Genomic DNA, 21750 nt, shown 5'->3' with positions numbered 1-21750 from the left:
AAATGAATGTGGCTGAAATCATGACCAGGAGAAGGCATGGCAAAATCTCAAGAAAGTGCTCACAAAAGAACTTGCGTTGACATTCTATGATGCTGAGAGGCCCCTCAAAATCTCATGTGATGCATCTCAAGCAGGCTTAGGGGCAGTGTTACTCCAGAAACATGATAAGGAATGGCTACCATGGCCCATGCATCTCGTTCATTATCTGATCCAGAAACAAGGTAGGCCCAAATTGAAAAAGAATTGCTCAGCATTATGTTTGCTTGCGGGAGATTTCATCATTTTGTGTCAGGGCAATCTATTGATGTTGAAACTGATCACAAGCCTCTGATTGCACTGTTTCGCAAACCTTTAAGTGACTGTCCTTTGCGAATTCAGCGAATGATGATCAAATTACAAAGATATGCATTGAATGTGTCATACACACCTGGAAAATTCATGTACACGGCTGATACACTTTCCAGAGCTGTGGATCCAACAACAAAAGACATTCACAGGGATGCTGTTGATGTTCAGGCATTTGTTGATATGATCACAGAGACTGTACCTGTTGCTACTGAAAAGTTTAAACTGCTACATCTTGAGACAGAGAAGGACAAAATTCTCAGTCGGGTAATACAAGTGGTGATGGACAGAGGGCCAGATAATAAGCATGACTGTACCTCAGAAGTACAAGAATATTGGAACCACAGATCAGAACTTTCTTTTGTGGATGGGACATTGTACAAAGGTAGCAGAATTGTGATTCCTAAAAGTCTCCGAAAATAAATGCTTGGGAAAATTCATGAAGGCCACCTAGGTATTGAAAAATGTAAGAAAAGGGTGCGGGAAGTGATGTTTTGGCCCAGGATGAATCAATAAATTGTAGAATTGGTGTCTTCTTGTCAAATATGCCTTAAATACCAACCTAGCAACCCTGAGGAGCCACCGCATCCACATCCTAGTCCTCAGAGACCTTATCAGAAGATAGGCGTTGATCTTTTTGTAACTGACAATTGTGAGGGGATCCAGGAGTGCCCCTATTAACTGTTTGAAGAGAGACAGAGAGAGAGACATTTATCATTGATGGTTTGTTTGGAAAGGAGAGAGAGACAGAGTTATTTACCACCGATATGTTGCTTTTGAAAAGAGAGAGAGAGACGAAGATCAACGGTTGGACTGTCACTTTAAGGCATTGGAAGTAACTTTGGATTTTTACTGAGTTTGGAGTTGGAGACAGCACCGAGCAGCTCGTAAGTTGCTATGGTGACCGAAGGCGATATTATTTAATGGACACTCGATGTTATGATTTTCAGCAGGTTGTTGATATTTCTTCAAGGACTTGTTGCCTGCTTGTGCATTTCTTTTACAGACATAGGAAGGAGAGACTCTTTGAATGACAGGTGATGCTCAGCCTGGTGAGATAAATAGGAGGTCAGATGATACAGACCTCAGACGCATGATCTGGACACTGAATGAGCATTGTTGTGCCCGCAGAGAAAGTGGGTTTTGGAGGATCGATCAGGCAGATCGATCCAAATTGTTATTCCAATGTAGGAGAAGTGGTTGACTGATGGGGAGTTGTCTAGGTGTCCACCCTTGCCGGGGTGATAGCTCCACCGCAGGAAAACTGGTCCCCCGCTTAAAGTCACAGTCGGTGACTTGTAAAGGATTTTGGAGGACAACGAGAAGATCGACGGCATCAGCTCACCTGAAGACTCAACTCGCTCTCTCTCTCTCTCTCTCCATCACTACTCAACTAAATACCACGAACTGAACTGAACTGAACTTTACTCAACATCGTAAGACTGTATCTTTTTACCCCTAGACTTAAAGAAGCTTGGTTTTTCATACATATATATTCCATACTTACTTTTATATATAATCATTGCTAACCTGTTTGATTTATTTACTTTGATATTACTGTATTGTGTAGTTACTAATAAATATTAGTAGTTAATAGAAATACGAGGCTCTAAAGTGGTTTCTATTTCTGCTGGTTTCTTTATCCCCGTCATGGGGTCCGTGACACAACAAAGAATATCTATTAATAACAGATTAGTATTCATTGTATCCTGAAGTATGTGGTCTGAGCAGAACAACTGCAGAGAATGTAATTACATGCATGAAATCAGTTTTTTTCCAGACATGGTGTACCTGATGAAGTTTTCACAGACAATGGTCCACAATTCAATGGTGAGTGCATGAGACATTTTGCTCACGAATGGTGCTTTGTTCATAAAACATCTAGTCTATTTTTCCCTCAGTTCAATGGATTAGTTGAGAAGTCGGTAGGAATTATCAAGAAACTGATGCACAAAGCAAAAGATAGTGGAGGTGATTTTTATAAAGCTTTGTCAGCCTATCGCAGTACTCCACTTGAATGTGATTTTCACCTGCTCAGCTGTTGATGGGACGTCATTTGAGATCCAATCTGCCAATAGATGAGAGCCTTCTGAGAACAGAGGAAGGTGAACAAGTAAAAAGATGGAAAGATGAACGCAAAGCAAAGCCAAAAACATACTTTGACGGATGTTCTCGTCCATTACCTGAACTGCATCAAGGAGATGAAGTAAGGATACAAGACAAAATGAACACATGAACACAGAAAGCTACAGTACTTGAAGAAGTTGAACCCAGATCCTACATGGACCAAACATAAGAAGGAGCAGTGTTAAGAAGAAATCGCAAAGACCTCAAGAAAGAGCCAACTTCAGAGTTTCAGTTAACTGATGCAGACCAGACAAAACATGGAAGTAACAATGAAACACAAGAAATGTGTGAACCATTTAGAAAGTTTACTCGTGTTTGTAAACCCCCGGATAGACTGATAGAAACATGTTAAATTATGCATTTGTTCTGGTTAATGTTGCTAATTGCTTTTTAAGGAAAGGAAAATGTGGTGATATGTGTCAGAACGTGATTGGAGAGAGTTCTGAGCATGAGCAGAAATGATAGAATGATCTGGAACATGGCTTGGTAAAAATATGGTTTGCAAACACGAGGAATTCTGCAGATGCTGGAAATTCAAGCAACACACATCAAAGTTGCTGGTGAACACAGCAGGCCAGGCAGCATCTATAGGAAGAGGTACAGTCGATGTTTTGGGCCAAGACCCTTCGTCAGGACTAACTGAAGGAAGAGCTAGTAAGAGATTTGAAAGTGGGGGGGGAGGGGGAGATCCAAAATGATAGGAGAAGACAGGAGGGGGAGGGATGGAGCCAAGAGCTGGACAGTTGACTGGCAAAAGGGATATGAGAGGATGTGCTCTCACTCCATCCTCCCGCCACCCCAGTAGTAATAGGGTTCCCCTTGTCCTCATCTACCACCTCACCAGCCTCCGGGTCCAACATATTATTCTCTGTAACTTCCGCCACCTCCAATGGGATCCCACCACTAAGCACATCTTTCCCTCCTCCCCCCCCGCATTCCGCAGGGATCGCTCCCTATGCAACTCCCTTGTCCATTTGTCCCCCCCATCCCTCCCCACTGATCTCCCTCCCAGCACTTATCCTTGTAAGTGGAACAAGTGCTACACATGCCCTTACACTTCCTCCTTTACCACCATTCAGGGCCCCAGACAGTCCTTCCAGGTGAGACGACACTTCACCTGTGAGTCGGCTGGGGTGATATGCTGCGTCTGGTGCTCCCGATGTATATTGCCTTCTATATATTGGCGAGACCGGACGCAGACTGGGAGATCGTTTTGCTGAACACCTATGCGCTGTCCGCCAGAGAAAGCAGGATCTCCCATACATCTTAATTCCACGTCCCATTCCCATTCTGATATGTCTATCCACGGCCTGCTCTACTGTAAAGATGAAGCCACACTCAGGTTGGAGGAACAACACCTTATATTCCGTCTGGGTAGCCTCCAACCTGATGGCATGGACATTGACTTCTCAAACTTCTGCTAATGCCTCACCTCCCCCTCGTACCCCATCCGTTATTTATTTATATACACACATTCTTTTTCTCTCTCTCCTTTTTCTCCCTCTGTCCCTCTCACTATACCCCTTGCCCGTCCTCTGGGTTTCCCCCCGCTTCTCCTTGTCTTTCTCCCTGGGCCTCCTCTCCCATGATCCTCTCATATCCTTTTTGCTAATCACCTGTCCAGCTCTTGGCTCCATCCCTCCCCCTCCTGTCTTCTCCTATCATTTTGGATCTCCCCCTACCCCTCCTACTTTCAAATCTCTTACTCACTCTTCCTTCAGTTAGTCCTGACGCAGGGTCTCGGCCCGAAACATCAACTGTACCTCTTCCTATAGATGCTGTCTGGCCTGCTGCGTTCACCAGCAACTTTAAAATGTGGTTTGGTTTTGTTGCTGTAAATAAAAGTTCTAATTCCTTATTGTTAACCCACGGTATGTATAAATATAAAGAACACAACACCTTCTGATCTTAGACTCTCCAATTATTGGAAACATTCTCTCCACGTTCACTCTAGCTAGGCCTTTCAGTAAGTTTCAATGAGATCTCCCCTCATTCTTCTACAATGCAGCGAGTACAGGCCCAGAGCTACGAAAGGCTACTCAGATGTTAACCCTGTCTTCTTGAGATCATTCTCATAATCCTCCCCTGGACCCTCCCCAATCCCAGCACATTGTGTTTTAGATAAGGGACCCAAAACTGCTCACAATACTCCAAATGCAGTTTGACCAATGCTTTATAAAGAAGCCTCGGCATTACATTCCTGCCTTTATATTCTGTCATCTGGAATTGAATGCTAACATTGTCTTTGCCTTCCTTACTGCCAACCCAACTTGTACGTTAACCTTTAGGAAAACCTAAAACAGGACTCCTAAAGCCATTTGCATCTCTGATTTCTGAATTTGTTCACCCTTCAGAAAACATTATGCATCATTATTCCTTCTACTAAAGTGTATGACCATACACTTTTCTACATTTACACTGTCAATTCTTGGTCTATTCTTCTCATCTGTCCAAATTCTCCTGCAGACTCCTTGCTTCCTCAACACTAATTGCCCCTCTGCCTGACTTTGTATCAACCACAGACTTAGTCACAAAATTATCAATTCACTCATCCGCATCATTAAACTAGCAGACTGTTATGTTTTGTAACTCCAAAACATAAAACTAATTGAGAGAAAAACACAGAGACAGGGATAATGTGTCTACTCTTAATTTTACTTTTAGTGAGGTGGTCATGTATGACGTTTGCCATTCATGTATTTTTACATATAATCCATAATGAACTATGTAAACAACCAAGAATGTTTAATCAAGCAATATTACTCAAATATTATGGTAATATTCAATACACAACATTCCCTGCAGAGCTGTAAGCTCCAACACAATACAGAATGTATCTCAACTCAAATATGCAACATATTCCTCTCTAGTCATATATATATTATATAACTACAGTATATATACAGTCTACTATATACTATATAGACATCCACAGCAGAGTAAAATTTAAATTGTCTCATTCAGGCCTAAAGATTTAATTGCTGTGGAAGATTTTAATTGCTGTGGAAGATTTCTTACTCTTGTGGGATGTCTTTCCTGGCAAGGGGGATCACCCAGCTTGGCCGGAGAAACTTATGGCTGTGAAACAATCTCAGGTTCTGAGGCCTCCTCCATGGTGGTTGTAGGCATTGACTGCAGTGGTGCAGAATGTGGTTCTGACAGCTCTGGACACCTTTCTTCTCTCACAGTTGACTCTGCTCTCCTCAACTGATCAATGTGTCAATTCCAGATGACTCCAGGCACAATCTCCACTGTTTAAGGGAGTGGTCTATTTCTGACCTTAATCTTTCCAAGTACCCACTTTTGATCACCTCTGTAGTACCTTGCCAGGACTGCTTGTCCAGGAGTGAAACATCGAATCTTCTTGTTTAAGGAGCTGTCAGCTGTTGTCTCAGCTGCTTGTGCTGCGTGCTCCTCTGAGACTGAGTTTAAGGAGATCCAAGGGTGAGCACAAAGGATGACTCAGGAGCAGCTTACAGCAGCTATTGTGTAGTTGGTTGTGGAGTGTGCTGCATTACAATATGCAAGCAGGAAATTGAAGCATTTCTTTTCAGTGCCAGTGTAATGTGTTTTGCTGACATTGTTTGCACTGTGTTCTTTAGACTTTGGACAAACCTTTCCACCAAGCCATTTATAGCTGGGTGGTATGGTGCAGATGTATTATATCTTATTCCACTCATTGTCAGGAATGACTGAAACAGCTCTGCAACAAACTGATCTATTGCCACTGACTAATTATTCTGGTACCCCAGTCCTTGAGAAGAGGCTTCTCAACACATCGACACTGTGTGAGGCTGTAGTGGAGGCTATTGGGAACACTCTGGCCTCCTTGTAGCTACATTCTCTACTACCGAGATATTTATGCCCATGAATGGTCCAGCAGATACACATGAATCCTCTAGCAAACCATGCAGGCCATTCCCAGGGATGGAGAGACGCTGCCCTTGGTATCTTCTGGACCTGTTAGCATTCCAAATGGTGCATGGCAAGCTGCTCGATTTGCCAATCTATCCTAGGCCATCAGATAAAGCTTCATTTTGATGATACCTAGACCATACCTAGATGACCAGCATGTAGCTCCTCCAGCAATTTAGCTCTCAGCTTGTCTGGTAGAACAACTCTCAATCCCCAAGTAGGGCAACCAGCATCAAGGGCAAGCACCTCCCACTGCTGATTCAAATGAGGGCACTGGAATTTCTGCAATAGATTTCATCCATTTTGGGTGGCCTTGTAGACCTGAGACAGTGCCGGGTCTTTTTGGTTTCCCTTTGGAACATCTCTACCATAATAGGGAAACTTTAGCTTTGCATTAGGGAGAATACGTCAAGAGGAATGTTCTCTTTTATAAATTTTTCAGGTATTTCCCTTTCCAAGGATAAACAGGACAATCCATCAGCATTTTCATGATCAGTCCTCTTGAATTCAATCTTGTAATTCTGTCTTCCAAGAAACAGAGCCCATCTCTGTATTCGTGATGCTGTTGTTAGTGGAATGCACTTCTGTGCATTGAAAATGGACATATTGGTTGATGATCAGTAACAAGAGAAAACTCTTCCCCACACAAGTACTGGTTGAAACATTTTGCACCTCAAACCAGATTCAAGGCCTCACTGTCAACTTGTGTGCAATTTTACTCTGCAGCAATAAGGGAACATGATATAAAGACTACGAAGCATTCACTACCATCACTCATAAAATGTGACATGACTGCACCTGTACCATAAGGCAAGACATCACAGCAAACCCTTCTGTACAATGTGGATCATAATGTGTGCGTACAGTATGTGACATTGCCATTTGCTTTACCTTTTGGAAAGCCAACTCACACTGCTTTGTCTATTGCCATTTATTCCCAATCCATCATAATGAGTTGAAGGAGTGGAGCATAGTGCAAAGCTAATTTTGGCTGGTTTAGTAGGAGCAGTTAAACTTCTAAGCAAACTCTATGCTCTGCCACCAATTTTACTCAGCAAAACTGGCACTCATTTCTCATCTGCTATTGCAAATATACATAACCCAGTTATCTGTTGTGTAATCGAGTTCATCTATCTTTCCGATGTAGCCAGCCATTTCTGCATTTTTGTTATTTACCACTATTATCATCCAGTACCCATTGTTTATGAACCCATGAATTTTATCCATTTTCTGTCTTTTTTTAGCTCAACATCTTTTTCCCCTTGCAAAGAAAAAAATGTGCTGTGCTTCAGCAGGTCGGTGGTCATCTTGGGTTTGTTTTAAAACTCACTTGTCACCACTGTTATGTTTATGAACTCTGAAACATAAAATTAATCGAAAGAAAAACACAGAGCTGAGGATAACATGACTCCTCTTATTTTTAGCTGCCTAAACCCTGGGAGAAGGCTGCTACTGCTGGTGCCTTGACCAGGTGCTGAAGCAAGTGGCAGAAACTATCTCCTCAATCATTAACAACAGTAGGTACCTCCACCAACCCAGAAAGCCATTGCCTTCGTCAAACCTGGAGAACAACTGCAACCTCTGTCCAGATCATTAGGTGGTTTGCTTGCCACAGTGTCAGACTGGCAACTGATAGTCTACCTTGGCAAGCAAATAAAGTTCCCTGACTTCATTGCATCATCGTCCCAGAGGCTTGACATAGTCATTCTGTCAGAAACCTGAAAACAGGTGGTCATGGTAGAACTGTCAGTTCCTTGGGAAGACCAGATTGAGGAGGCATTTGAACGAAAGGAAGCTAAATACCAAGAGCTGGTAGAGTAGTGCCAGAGACAGAGGTGGAGGGACAATGTGAGTGAAGAGAGGTGGGGTGTGGAAGTTTTACTGGCTGCTTGCTGTGCAGAACCTACTTGGTATTATGGGGACTGCAAAGAAAAGTGCCATCAGAGCCATCACAGAGGCTGCTGAGCAAGCCTCCATTTGGCTATGGATCAAGAAATGTGACCCATGGACCAATGCTGCTGTGACACAAGCCAAGGACTGATCAACCCTTGCTGGGTTGTCTGGGCGACTGTGTCTGATGTTGAAAGACCTGAAACACCCGATGACCTCAGGTTACATCACTGATGATGTGTCCTAGTGTAACCTAGGATATATCTCAGCATCATTAGTAAGGTGCTCACATATGACATATACTATTCACATATTTTAACATAAAACCCATTATGAATTATGTAAACAACAAAGAATACTTAATCAAACAATACTGTATATTTATATTATTACTCCAAAATTACTGAAATATTATATACTCTACACTGACTAAATGCTGAATCCTGTGGAACAACACTGGTCACTGGAAGCCAACTGGAAAAAAAAAACCCTTTATTCCCACTCTTGCCTTCTGCCAGTCAGCTAATCTCCTGTCCATGCTGATATCTTTTTTGTTATACCATGGGCTCTTAACTTGTTAAACAGCATCATGTGTGGCACATTGTCAAAGGTCTTCTGAAAATCTAAGTAAACAATATCCACTGACTCTCCTTTGTAACTCCTGCCAATTATTTCCTCAAAGAATTCAAACAAATTTGTCAGACAAGAATTCCCCTTGAGGAAACCATGCTGACTTCTGCCGATTTTGTCATGTGCCTCCAAGTGCCTTGGCAACTTCCCAACTACTGAATCAGGCTGACTGGCCTATAATTTCCTGTCTTTTGCCTCCCTGCCTTCTGTGAGAGTTAGGTGACATTTGTGATTTTCCAGTCTTCTTGAATCATTCCAGAATCTAGTGATTCTTGAAAGATCACTACTAATGTCTCCACAATTTCTTCAGCTATCTCTTTCAGAACTATGGGCTGTAGTCTATATGATCCTGATGATATGTCTATCCTCAGACCTTTCTGTTTAAAAAGCACCTTTACATTAGCAATAGCAATTAGGCTCACTTCTGTTTCCTGACAGTCTGGAATTTCTGGCATACTGCTATTGTCTTCCACAGTGAAGTTTCATGGACTATTAGGGAACCAAGTATGTTGCTAAATAAACAGAAAAGTGGAGCTGAAAATGAGATCAGGTCAGCCAAATGTTTTGAAAGTTAGCAGCAGGCTTGAAAGGTGATGTGGCCTATTCCTGCTCCTATTTATGCTCTTGGGCAGATCAAGGGAGATGACAATTTAAAACCAAATAGGCATGAGTTCTGAGGAAAACTTGTGGAAATATCTGTGCCATGCTTCATTTTAACAATACATTTTGAAACCTAATAAGCATTGCCTTTGACTGTTGCCCCTGTCAGCCTGACAACTAACGCACTTTAGCCCATGTCATTATTTTTGTAGATTTTTAAGCAGTTAACTGTCAGTTTTCAGTCTTGCCACTACTCACACCAGGGCTGTTATTGGCTCCGGTGGCTCCCTGTGGTCTATGGGTCAGGCAGTGTCATCCTGAAATAAATGTGACTCATTCAGCTCCATCTGGCTCAACCACTACCTCACAGATAAAAATAGCAGTTAATTGAACTATAACTGTCCATATGAACTCTGCTGCTTAGTCTATCAGGTGCTCAGATGTTTAATTGTGGCTCTACAATATATGTGTGAAAGCATAAACAAGAACACATCTGAAGCACAGTAGGGTATTGTAAGAAGTGTTCCACTCACCCAGCTGCCAGGCTTGTCAGGATTTCTTATCTTATGTTGACAGATTTATGCATGACCCTGTTCTAACTAACAACATTTTCAGGGCAGAGTGACCATCAAATGTTCTGTGGTGGACATCTGTTCCTAATTCACAGATGTATCTGCCAGAACTTCTCATGCCATTCATGAATTAACCAGATTTACCTCTGTATAATTTTTTTTTGTATTAATTCTCAGGTTGGGTCACTGGGCTAGCTTATTTTTATTGCCTTGCTGCAATACCACTCGTATTGGTATACAGAGTAACTTGCTGTGGTCTAACTAAAATGGGTTAAAGATGTGATCCTAGGTGACCCAGCTGTATAAAAAGTGGGGGTTGGGAGGCAACGTTAGGAAACTAGTCATAGAAAACATTGTAGTCCAAGAATCAACCAGGAAGATCTCAGCCTTACAATGGTTACATCTGAAAAATGTTATCTACTTCAGAAGTAAAATCTTCTGTCTTCAACAACAAAGGCTAATTTTAAATAAAACAGAAAATTCAGATTCAGATAAATAGCAAACTATAAGTTGACCATGAAAAACTCCTGCTTATTATTTTAGATGTTATTCATTTCCCTTTGTTCATTTCACTCTCTCTCCCCCTTTATCTTCTGAACCGATTGTCTCCCTGATGCAATAGTATTTTATGTTGCTTGGCTTCCTTCACATTCCGTAAAGGTGACCCTTATAGCTCAGGGTTGACACTTATTTTGGTGCATATTTCATCAAAGGGATTGTCACACCTGGTCCTAATCATGTCTTTACTCATTCCAATAATATGGGAAAATATATAGTAGTCAGAAGCAGAAAAAAAACACGGTCGATTTATTGCTCCATTGTGAAAATGTTACCGCCGTCTCTATAACCAGGGTGCCTCGTAAAACTTGAAATGTTCTGTTGCTCATCTTTGAGTTTCAAATATGGAAAGATGTTTAACTGTGTGAAACAAAAACCTACAAGCATATGCATTCATACGGGCAGCATAAGGGACTTCAGCATTTCTGTACAATAGAAGAGTTTGTGAGGCTCTGGATGGAATGTGTGATCTTCCAGATCCATATGGGTCTGCTTAAACCTGCTGAACATTCAAAAACTTCTATTCTTTCTTTTATCTCAGAGATGTGTTTCCTCAAGGTCTGCCTGATGAATATGCCTTTGTTGCTACATTTAAGTTCCGAAAATCCTCACGAAGAGAAGACTGGTACATTTGGCAAATTATCGACAAATATGGAATTCCACAGGTATATAGACTCATAATTAAAAACAAAAATTAATGCCAGAGGTACTCAGCAGGCCAGGCAGTATCTATGGAAAGAAAGGAAGTTAGCATTTTAGATCAGTAAATGGTTGAAGTTTATCTAGCTGAAATATTTTTCCTCTCTCCAGATGTTGTCTGACCTGTTGAGTTTTTCCAGCAATTTCTTTATTTACCTCAGTCCTTTCTCCTGTCATATCTATATACGGACTATCAAGCAACCACCCATACTAATCCTATATACTAGCATTGGTGTTTAGGTTTCTGTATCCAATGGTTTATGTGGTCAATTAGATATTATTTCAATGTTGGGAGAGTTTGTGTTTCCATCACTCTCTCATTCAGATTCCAATGAATCTGTGTGTAAAAATGGAGTTTCCTCAGATCCTCTCCAGACATCCTTAAATCCATCCCCTCTCATTTTAAATCCTTCTGATATGGGGAGAGGTTTACATTATCAGGGATCCTCTCAACCAAAAAAAAAACTCATTCTATCCAGTCTGTCATAACTGAAGTATGCCATCCCAGGCAACAACTGATGAAACTCCTCTCCATCCCCTTCAGTACAGTTCAGTCAGTGAGTCAGTGGGTGCTGTCCCAAATCCAGGGTTGGTGGCTATGCACCTCCATCTTCTTCGATCTTGCAACAGCACCGAGTACAGCCTCTCCTCCAGTTTGTTCTTGCTGGCCATCTTGACACCGCCCGCCGCCACCCCCGCCGAACTCGAGCCCAAGGCCGTGTTGGCCTCCAGCCGCGGCCGCTTCTTCGAGCTTGGCCCTTCCTTAGGCAGTGGCCTTGGGCAGGTCCAGGCACACAGTGCAGTGCCGAAGTTCATCATATCTCTTCTAACTAGGTGCATAGCATACAATTCATAGATACGTGGTGAGGCTTTAATCTCTTCCATGGAAGATGGCCGTTGGCTCACAAGGAGCTCATCCGCCCTTTGTCAGGTCTTGTTTTTTTTAGTCCTGCTGGGTGTCCTCACACCCTCCTCACCAGACTAAGTCAGTGGGGGAGGCAGCCCAAGTCGCCAACCACTCGATGACGGCCCCCAGCTGAGCGCCGGGCGCCCGCCGCCCCCGCCAAATCTCCCCGAGCGTCCAGCGCCCAACTGAAAACTACAGTCGAGCGGCCGGTGACCAAACCGATCAGTACAGTTATGTCCTTTCAATTGTGTGCTGACCAGATATGTACACACTACTCCAGCAATGGCATAACTAATGTTTTATCAAGTTGTTCCATAACCTCCCAGTGCTTATAAACTATCACAGGAGTTAATGAAGACAAGTACCTCATATGCCTTTATCGCCTTTTCTACACATGCTGCACATTTAAATGAAACTTGAACTTGTACACTGTTCCCTCTATTCCTCAATACTCCTCAGGGTATGATCGATCTCTATGTATCTCTTTCCCTTATTAGTGATCACAAAATGCATAAACTCACACACCTGAATTAAATTCCATCTGTTATTGTTCTGATAACATCATCAATGCCAGCATTCTATGTATTTCCTTCAAGAGTAGCTTGATGTGCAGTTGTGGAGGAATTTAATAACTTATAGAATGCAGAATAAAAATCATAAGCAAGACTTGGTTCATATTTGGATTGGTTTGGGAACAAAAGTTTCCTGACTGAAGTATTTTCAGGAGAGATTGAAAGGCAGAAATAGTGGTAGAATCAGCATCACTAGTGAAGTAAAAACGCAAACAACAGGAATTCTGCAGATGCTGGAAATTCAAGCAACACACATAAAAGTTGCTGGTGAATGCAGCAGGCCAGGCAGCATCTGTAGGAAGAGGTGCAGTCGACGTTTCAGGCCGAGACCCTTCGTCAGGACTAACTGAAGGAAGAGTGAGTAAGGGATTTGAAAGTTGGAGGGGGAGGGGGAGATCCAAAATGATAGGAGAAGACAGGAGGGGGAGGGATGGAGCCGAGAGCTGGACAGGTGATTGGCAAAAGGGATATGAGAGGATCATGGGACAGGAGGTCCGGGAAGAAAGACAAGGGGGGGGGACCCAGAGGAAGGGCAAGGGGTATATTCAGAGGGACAGAGGGAGAAAAAGGAGAGTGAGAGAAAGAATGTGTGTATAAAAATAAGTAACAGATGGGGTACGAGGGGGAGGTGGGGCATTAGCGGAAGTTAGAGAAGTCGATGTTCATGCCATCAGGTTGGAGGCTACCCAGACGGAATATAAGGTGTTGTTCCTCCAACCTGAGTGTGGCTTCATCTTTACAGTAGAGGAGGCCGTGGATAGACATGTCAGAATGGGAATGGGATGTGGAATTAAAATGTGTGGCCACTGGGAGATCCTGCTTTCTCTGGCGGACAGAGCATAAATGTTCAGCAAAGCGGTCTCCCAGTCTGCGTCGGGTCTCGCCAATATATAAAAGGCCACATCGGGAGCACCGGATGCAGTATATCACCCCAGCCGACTCACAGGTGAAGTGTTGCCTCACCTGGAAGGACTGTCTGGGGCCCTGAATGGTGGTAAGGGAGGAAGTGTAAGGGCATGTGTAGCCCTTGTTCCGCTTACACGGATTCCTCTTCTCACCCTGTCTCTTGCAAAAACACCATCCCCTTCTCGTAATTCCTCCGTCTCCGCCGCATCTGCTCTCAGGGTGAGGCTTTTCATTCTAGGACGACGGAGATGTCTTCCTTTTTTAAAGAAAGGGGCTTCCCTTCCTCCACTATCAACTCTGGTCTTAAACGCATCTCCCCCATTTCACGTACATCTGCTCCATCCTCCCGCCACCCCACCAGGAATAGGGTTCCCCTGGTCCTCACCTACCACCCCACCAGCCTCCGGGTCCAACATATTATTCTCTGTAACTTCCGCCACCTCCAATGGGATCCCACCACTAAGCACATCTTTCCCTTCCCCCCCCCTCTGCATTCCGCAGGGATTGCTCCCTATGCAACTCCCTTGTCCATTCGTCCCCCCCATCCCTCCCCACTGATCTCCCTCCTGGCACTTATCCGTGTAAGCGGAACAAGTGCTACACATGCCCTTACACTTCCTCCCTTACCACCATTCAGGGCCCCAAACAGTCCTTCCAGGTGAGGCAACACTTCACCTGTGAGTTGGCTGGGGTGATATACTGCGTCCGGTGCTCCCGATGTGGCCTTTTATATATTGGCGAGACCCGACGCAGACTGGGAGACCGCTTTGCTGAACATCTACGCTCTGTCCGCCAGAGAAAGCAGAATCTCCCAGTGGCCACACATTTTAATTCCACATCCCATTCCCATTCTGAAATGTCTATCCACGGCCTCCTCTACTGTAAAGATGAAGCCACACTCAGGTTGGAGGAACAACACCTTATATTCCGTCTGGGTAGCCTCCAACCTGATGGCATGAACATCGACTTCTCTAACTTCCGCTAATGCCCCACCTCCCCCTGGTACCCCATCTGTTATTTATTTTTATACACACATTCTTTCTCTCACTGTCCTTTTTCTCCCTCTGTCCCTCTGACTATACCCCTTGCCCATCCTCTGGGTCCCCCCCCCCGCCTTGTCTTTCTTCCCGGACCTCCTGTCCCATGATCCTCTCATATCCCTTTTGCCTATCACCTGTCCAGCTCCTGGCTCCATCCCTCCCCCTCCTGTCTTCTCCTATCATTTTGCATCTCCCCCTCCCCCTCCAACTGTCAAATCCCTTACTAGCTCTTCCTTCAGTTAGTCCTGATGAAGGGTCTCGGCCCGAAACGTCGACTGCACCTCTTCCTAGAGATGCTGCCTGGCCTGCTGCGTTCACCAGCAACTTTTATGTGTGTTACTAGTGAAGTATTCAGCAGAGAGTATAGTTTAGAATGCTCCCCATTCTGCTTTCTAGATCTTTCCTAGCTATTGCTGTAGTTCATGAAAACGAATGGAACTATTGATAAAGGAACCAGTGAACAATGGGAAATTGAATACAATGCGGTGTTTACCACAGAGTTTCAGTAAAAGAAAAGAGACAGAAAATGTATGGATTGCAATGGGGAATAGATAGGCCCAGGGGTAATAGGGAGAAAGGTTGAAAATAATTAATTAAGCAGTAGGAAAAAATTCTAGATGAGATTTTTAAAAAAGCCAAAATGTACAGTCTCATGGGGAAAATAAGGAGCTGTGCCAGAGGCACGATTGACTTAAAGAGATTAAACTTAATTTGAAATTTCCAGGTGGGGACTGATAAAATTATGATAAAAGATGTGTAGGATTAAGTGACTTGTACCTTCAAAACAATAGGAAGGGAATTTGCAAACGCCACGAGGAAAATTGATTTTTTAAATTGCTTACAGGCATTGTTAAGACGATTATTAAGAGTGTTACAAAGATTAACTCAAAAATATTGATCAGTCAGGCACAGAGGGTATCTTTATGTATTGACCTGTATTGTCTCATCTAAGAAGAACATGAAATTGCAAACTGAATAGCTGTGTGCATAGCCACTAGGTTTCCCTGACCCTCCATGATCAGTCAAAGAAAAGGCAATACCTAGGATAAGGAGTCTATGCTGGCCAGGCTTTCTCCTTGATCCCGATGTAATCTCCACATTTCCTACGTCAGGAGTTGTTGGTCTCTGCAGAGTTGTCAGTGCCTGTACTCATAAAGTTCTCAATTCTTATTCTTTTCCTTATCAGATCAATCTATGATGTTTCAATTTTGTTGGCTCCAGGTCATTTTAATGACCTGTGTCTGTTCTCATTGGATGAGGCCCAGGGCTACAAGCAATACTGCTTTATGGCCGTTTCATTCACCTTTGTGCCTTAGGTAATTTCTTTCGTTCTATCCAATCCAAACTGATTCAAACCAGTCTAAACAGATTAGGCAACCAGATCACAGGTTGTTCCTTCTTCAAGCTCCATTTTACATAATAAAGAGCTTACCTGAAAATGGTCTCAGCAGAAAACTCATTGTGTCCATGTTCAGTTGCTCCGATTATTCTGGAGTAAGATTCAGTTCACCAAGCAGCTCACAAAATAGCAGCTGCAAGGACGGTGTCTCAAAATGGCCATCTCCATTCCTGTAACCAATGGCAAGACACGGACTTTTACTTTGTGGGATTCCATGGCCCTTGCCTCATTCCAGTTCACTGATTTGTAGATTACAGTTCTTTCTGGCTAACAAGAGCTTTTATAACCATGTAGAAAGTAAAGACCATAAGATATAGGAGCAGAAGTAAACCATTTGGCCCATCAAGTCTACACTGCCTTTCCATGATGGGCTGATCCAATTCTTCCGGTATAAGAATCAGAATCAGGTTTATTATCACTGGCATGTGATGTGAAACTTGTTAACTTAGCAGCAACAGTACCATGCAATACATGACAATATAGAAAGAGAAAGAAAATATATCAATTACAGTAAGCATATATGTTGAATAGATTAAAGTAGTGCAAAACAGAAATAATGTATATTTTAAAAAGTCAGGCATTGTTCATGGGTTCAGTGTCCATTTAGAAATCATATGGCAGAGGGGAAGAAGCTGTTCCTGAATCATTAAGTGTGTGCCTTCAGGATTCTGTACCTCCTTCCTGATGGCAACAATGAGAAGAGAGCATGCCCTGGGTGATGGGGGTCCTTAATATTGTACCTCGCCTTTCTGAGGCACTACTCTTTGAAGATGTCTTGGATACTACGGAAGCTGGTACCCAAGGTGGAGCTGGCTAATTTTACAACTTTCTGTAGATTCTTTTGGTCCTGTGTAGTAGCCCCCATACCAGACAGTGATGCAGCCTGTCAGAATGCTTTCCACTGTATATCTATAGAAGCTTTCAAGTGTTTTAGTTGACAAACCAAATTTCTTCAAATTCCTAATGAAAGATAGCCACTGTTTTGCCTTCTTTAGAGCTGCATTGATATGTTGAGACCAAGTTAGATCCTCAGGGTTCTTGATACCCAGGAACTTGAAATTGCTCACTCTCTCCACTTCTGATCTCTCTACAAGGATTGGTTCATGTTCCCTCATCTTACCCTTTTTGAAGTCAACAATCAGCTTTTTTGTCTTACTGACATTGAGTACAAGTTTGTTGCTGTGACACCCTTCAACTAGCTGGCATATCTTGCTCCTGTATGCTCTCTCATCTCCATCTGAGATTCTACCAACAATGATTGTATCATCAGCAAATTTATAGATGGTATTAGAGTTATACCTAGCCACATAGTCATGGGTATAGAGAGAGTAGAGCAGTGGGCTAACCACACACTCCTGAGCTGCACCAGTGCTGATCGTCAGCAAGGAGCAGATATCATCACCAATCTTCACAGATTGTGGTCTTCCAGTTAGGAAGTTGAGGGAGGTCCAGAAGTCCAGGCTCTGTAGCTTATTGATCAGGACTGTGAGAATGATGATATTAAACATTGAACAACATCCTGACATAGGTATTTGTATTATCCAGATGATATAAGGCCGTGTGAAAATCCATTGAGATTGCGGCTGCTGTTGACCTATTGTGGCAATAGGCAAATTGCAGTGGGTCCAGGTCCTTGCTGAGGCAGGAGTTCCTTCTAATCATAACCAACCTCTCAAAGCATTTTGTCTCCGTAGTTGTGAGTGCTATTGGATGATAGTCATTAAGGCAGCTCACACTACTCTTCTTAGGCACTGGTATAATCATTGCCTTTTTGAAGCAGGTGGGAACTTCCAACCGTAGCAGTGAGCGGTTGAAATGTCCTTGAATACTCCTGCTAATTGGATAGCACAAGTTTTCAGAGCCTTACCAGGTACTCCATCAGGGCCTGCCGCCTTGCAAGGGTTTGTCCTCCTTAAAGACACCCTAACATGGACCTCCGAGACATAGGGTCACCAGGTGCTATAGGGGTCTTCACGGCAGTAGTTATACTCTCCCTTTCAAAGTGGGCATAAAAGGGTTTTGCTTTGTAGCAAGTAATGTCTTGCAAACCCTGCCAGAGTTGACATACATCAGGATGTCGCCTCCAATCTTGCTCATAATTGTCTCTTCACTATTGAAATAGTCCCCTGCAAGTCGTACGTACCTGGTTGTCTGGTACAGACCTGGATCACCCGACCTAAATGCCACAGATCTAGCCCTCAGCAGATGACAAACCTCCTGGTTCATCCATGGCTTTTGGTTTGGGAATGTACAACAAGTTTTCATAGGCACACTCTGATCCACATAGGTTTTAATGAAGTCGATAACAACTGCGGCATTCTCATCTAGGTTTGAAGTATGAAACCCTGAATACAGTCCAGTCCACCAATTCAAAGCAGTCCTGTAAGTGTTCCTGCACTTCTCTTGTCCATACCTTCTTGGTCCTCACTGCTGGTGCTGCAGTCTTCAGTCTCTGCCTGTACTCAGGGAGTAGAAGTACAGGCAGATAATCAGACTTTCTGAAGTGAGGGTATGAAATAGCATGGTAGGCATTCTTCATGGTGGTGTAACAGTGGTCCAGTGTATTGTTTCCTCTGGTATTACAAGTGATCTGTTGATGGGATTTATTTAGTGATTTTAGGGATATTCCAGGTCTAGTGAGCAAAACTGAGACAGCACTGATACATTTGTACACCAAGAGGAGTTGATCATGAGGGCACACACCTCCTCCTCTGCTTTTGAAAGACTCAACAGTCCTATCTTGACAGTGTACAGTGAATCTGAATCACTGCGTCAGGTACGGAAGGGGTTAACCAGGTTTCCGTGAAACAAAGGACGCACGTGGTCCTAATATCCCTCTGATACAGCACCTAGCTCTGAGATGTTTGATTTTATTTACTACAGACTGTACATTTTTCAGTAAGATGGTTGATATTGACAATAGACAATAGGTGTAGAAGTAGACCATTCAGCCCTTCGAGCCTGCACCGCCATTCTAAGATCATGGCTGATCATTTACTATCAATACTCGGTTCCTGCCTTGTCCCCATAACCCTTGATTCCCCTATCCATAAGATACCTATCTAGCTCCTTCTTGAAAGCATTCAGAGAATTGGCCTCCACTGCCTTCTGAGGCAGCGCGTTCCACACCTCCACAACTCTCTGGGAGAAGAAGTTCCTCCTCAACTCTGTCCTAAATGACCTACCCCTTATTCTTAAACCATGCCCTCTGGTACTGGACTCTCCCAGCATCTGGAACATATTTCCTGCCTCTATCTTGCCCAATCCCTTAATAATCTTATATGTCTCAATCAGATCCCCCCTCAATCTCCTTAATTCCAGCGTGTACAAGCCCAGTCTCTCTAACCTCTCTGCATAAGACAGTCTGGACATCCCAGGAATTAACCTAGTGAACCTACGCTGCACCTCCTCCACAGCCAGGATGTCCTTCCTTAACCCTGGAGACCAAAACTGCACACAATACTCCAGGTGTGGTCTCACCAGGGCCCTGTACAAATGCAAAAGGATTTCCTTGCTCTTGTACTCAATTCCCTTTGTAATAAAGGCCAACTTTCCATTAGCCTTCTTCACTGCCTGCTGCACTTGCTCATTCACCTTCAGAGACTGATGAACAAGTACTCCGAGATCTCTTTGTATTTCTCCCTTACCTAACTCCACACCGTTCAGATAATAATCTGCCTTCCTGTTCTTGCTCCCAAAGTGAATAACCTCACACTTATTCACATTAAACGCCATCTGCCAAGTTTCTGCCCACTCACTCAGCCTTTCCAAGTCACCTTGAATTCTCCTAACATCCTCATCACATGTCACACTGCCACCCAACTTAGTATCATCAGCAAACTTGCTGATGTTATTCACAATGCCTTCCTCTAAATCATTGATGTAAATCGTAAACAGCTGAGGTCCCAATACCGAGCCCTGTGGCACCCCACTAATCACCACCTGCCATTCCGAGAAACACCCATTCACTACTACCCTTTGCTTTCTATCTGCCAACCAGTTTTCTATCCATGTCAATATCCTCCCCCCAATGCCATGAGCTCTGATTTTACCCACCAATCTCCTATGTGGTACCTTATCAAATGCCTTCTGAAAGTCAAGGTACACCACATCCACAGGATCTCCCGCGTCTATCTCCCTGGTTACATCCTTGAAAAACTCCAATAGATTAGTCAAGCATGATTTGCCTTTGGTAAATCCATGCTGGCTCGGCCCAATCCTATCACTGCTATCAAGATATGCTGCTATTTCATCTTTAATAATGGACTCTAGCATCTTCCCCACTACTGATGTTAGGCTAACAGGGCGATAGTTCTCCGTTTTCTCCCTCCCTCCTTTCTTAAAAAGTGGGATAACATTAGCCATTCACCAATCCTCAGGAACTGATCCTGAATCTAAGGAACATTGGAAAATGTTCACTAATGCATCCGCAATTTCCAGAGCCATCTCCTTTAGTACCCTAGGATGCAGACCATCTGGACCCGGGGATTTGTTAGCCTTCAGTCCCATTAGTCTACTCATCACTGTTTCCTTCCTAATGTTAATCTGTTTCAGTTCCTCTGTTACCCTATGTCCTTGGCCCATCCATACATCTGGGAGATTGCTTGTGTCTTCCCTAGTGAAGACAGATCCAAAGTACTTATTAAATTCGTCTGCCATTTCTCTGTTTCCCATAACAATTTCTCCCAATTCATTCTTCAAGGGCCCAACATTGTTCTTAGCTATCTTCCTTCTCTTCACATACCTAAAAAAACTTTTCCTATCCTCCTTTATATTCCTAGCTAGCTTGCATTCATACCTCATTTTTTCTCCCCGTATTGCCTTTTTAGTTAAGTTCTGTTGCTCCTTAAAAATTTCCCAATCATCCGTCTTCCCACTCACCTTAGCTCTGTTATACTTTTTTTAATGCTATGCTATCTCTGACTTCCTTTGTCAACCACTGTGGCCACTTTCCCCCCTTTGAATCCTTCCTTCTCCAGGGGATGAACTGATTTTGCACCTTGTGCACTATTCCCAAGAATACCTGCCATTGCTGTTCCACTGTCTTTTCTGCTAGGATATCCGACCAGTCAACTTTGGCCAGCTCCTCCCTCATGGCTCCATAGTCTCCTTTGTTCAACTGCAATACTGACACTTTTGATCTGCCCTTATCCCTCTCAACTTGCGTATAAAAACTTATCATATTATGGTCACTATCTCCTCATGGCTCCTTTACTTCAAGATCACTTATCAAATCCTGTTCATTGCACAACACTAAATCCAGAATAGCCTCATCCCTGGTCGGCTCTCATACAAGCTGCTCCAAAAATGCATCCCGTAGTCACTCTACAAACTCCCTACCCTGGGGTCCAGTACCAACCTGATTTTCCCAGTTCACCTGCATGTTGAAATCCCCCATAACTACTGTGACATTTCCTTTGCCACATGCCATTGTTAACTCCCTATTCAACTTGCACCCAATATCGATGCTACTGTTTTGGGGCCTGTAGATAACACCTATTAGGGTCTTTTTACCCTTACTGTTCCTCAGTTCTATCCACACTGATTCTACTTCTCCTGATTCTATGTTCCCCCTTGCAAGGGACTGAAT

At 43.3% G+C, this 21750-nt stretch overlaps 1 protein-coding gene across 1 annotated transcript in view; it reads left to right on the top strand.

The window, feature by feature from the left end:
• The window catches only part of col22a1 (collagen, type XXII, alpha 1), a 328136-nt gene that overhangs the window by 112534 nt on the left and 193852 nt on the right, over positions 1 to 21750 (top strand). Inside the window, exon 6 of the mRNA XM_063048837.1 lies at positions 11179 to 11302. Within this exon, the coding sequence (XP_062904907.1) occupies positions 11179 to 11302 (124 nt within the window). The remainder of the gene's footprint in view (positions 1 to 11178; positions 11303 to 21750) is intronic.

Source organism: Mobula hypostoma, chromosome 1 (assembly GCF_963921235.1).
Source record: "Mobula hypostoma chromosome 1, sMobHyp1.1, whole genome shotgun sequence".
Classification (NCBI taxonomy): domain Eukaryota; kingdom Metazoa; phylum Chordata; class Chondrichthyes; order Myliobatiformes; family Myliobatidae; genus Mobula; species Mobula hypostoma.
Note: the sequence above shows the minus strand (reverse complement) of the source record. Positions and strands in the feature narration are given on the sequence as shown.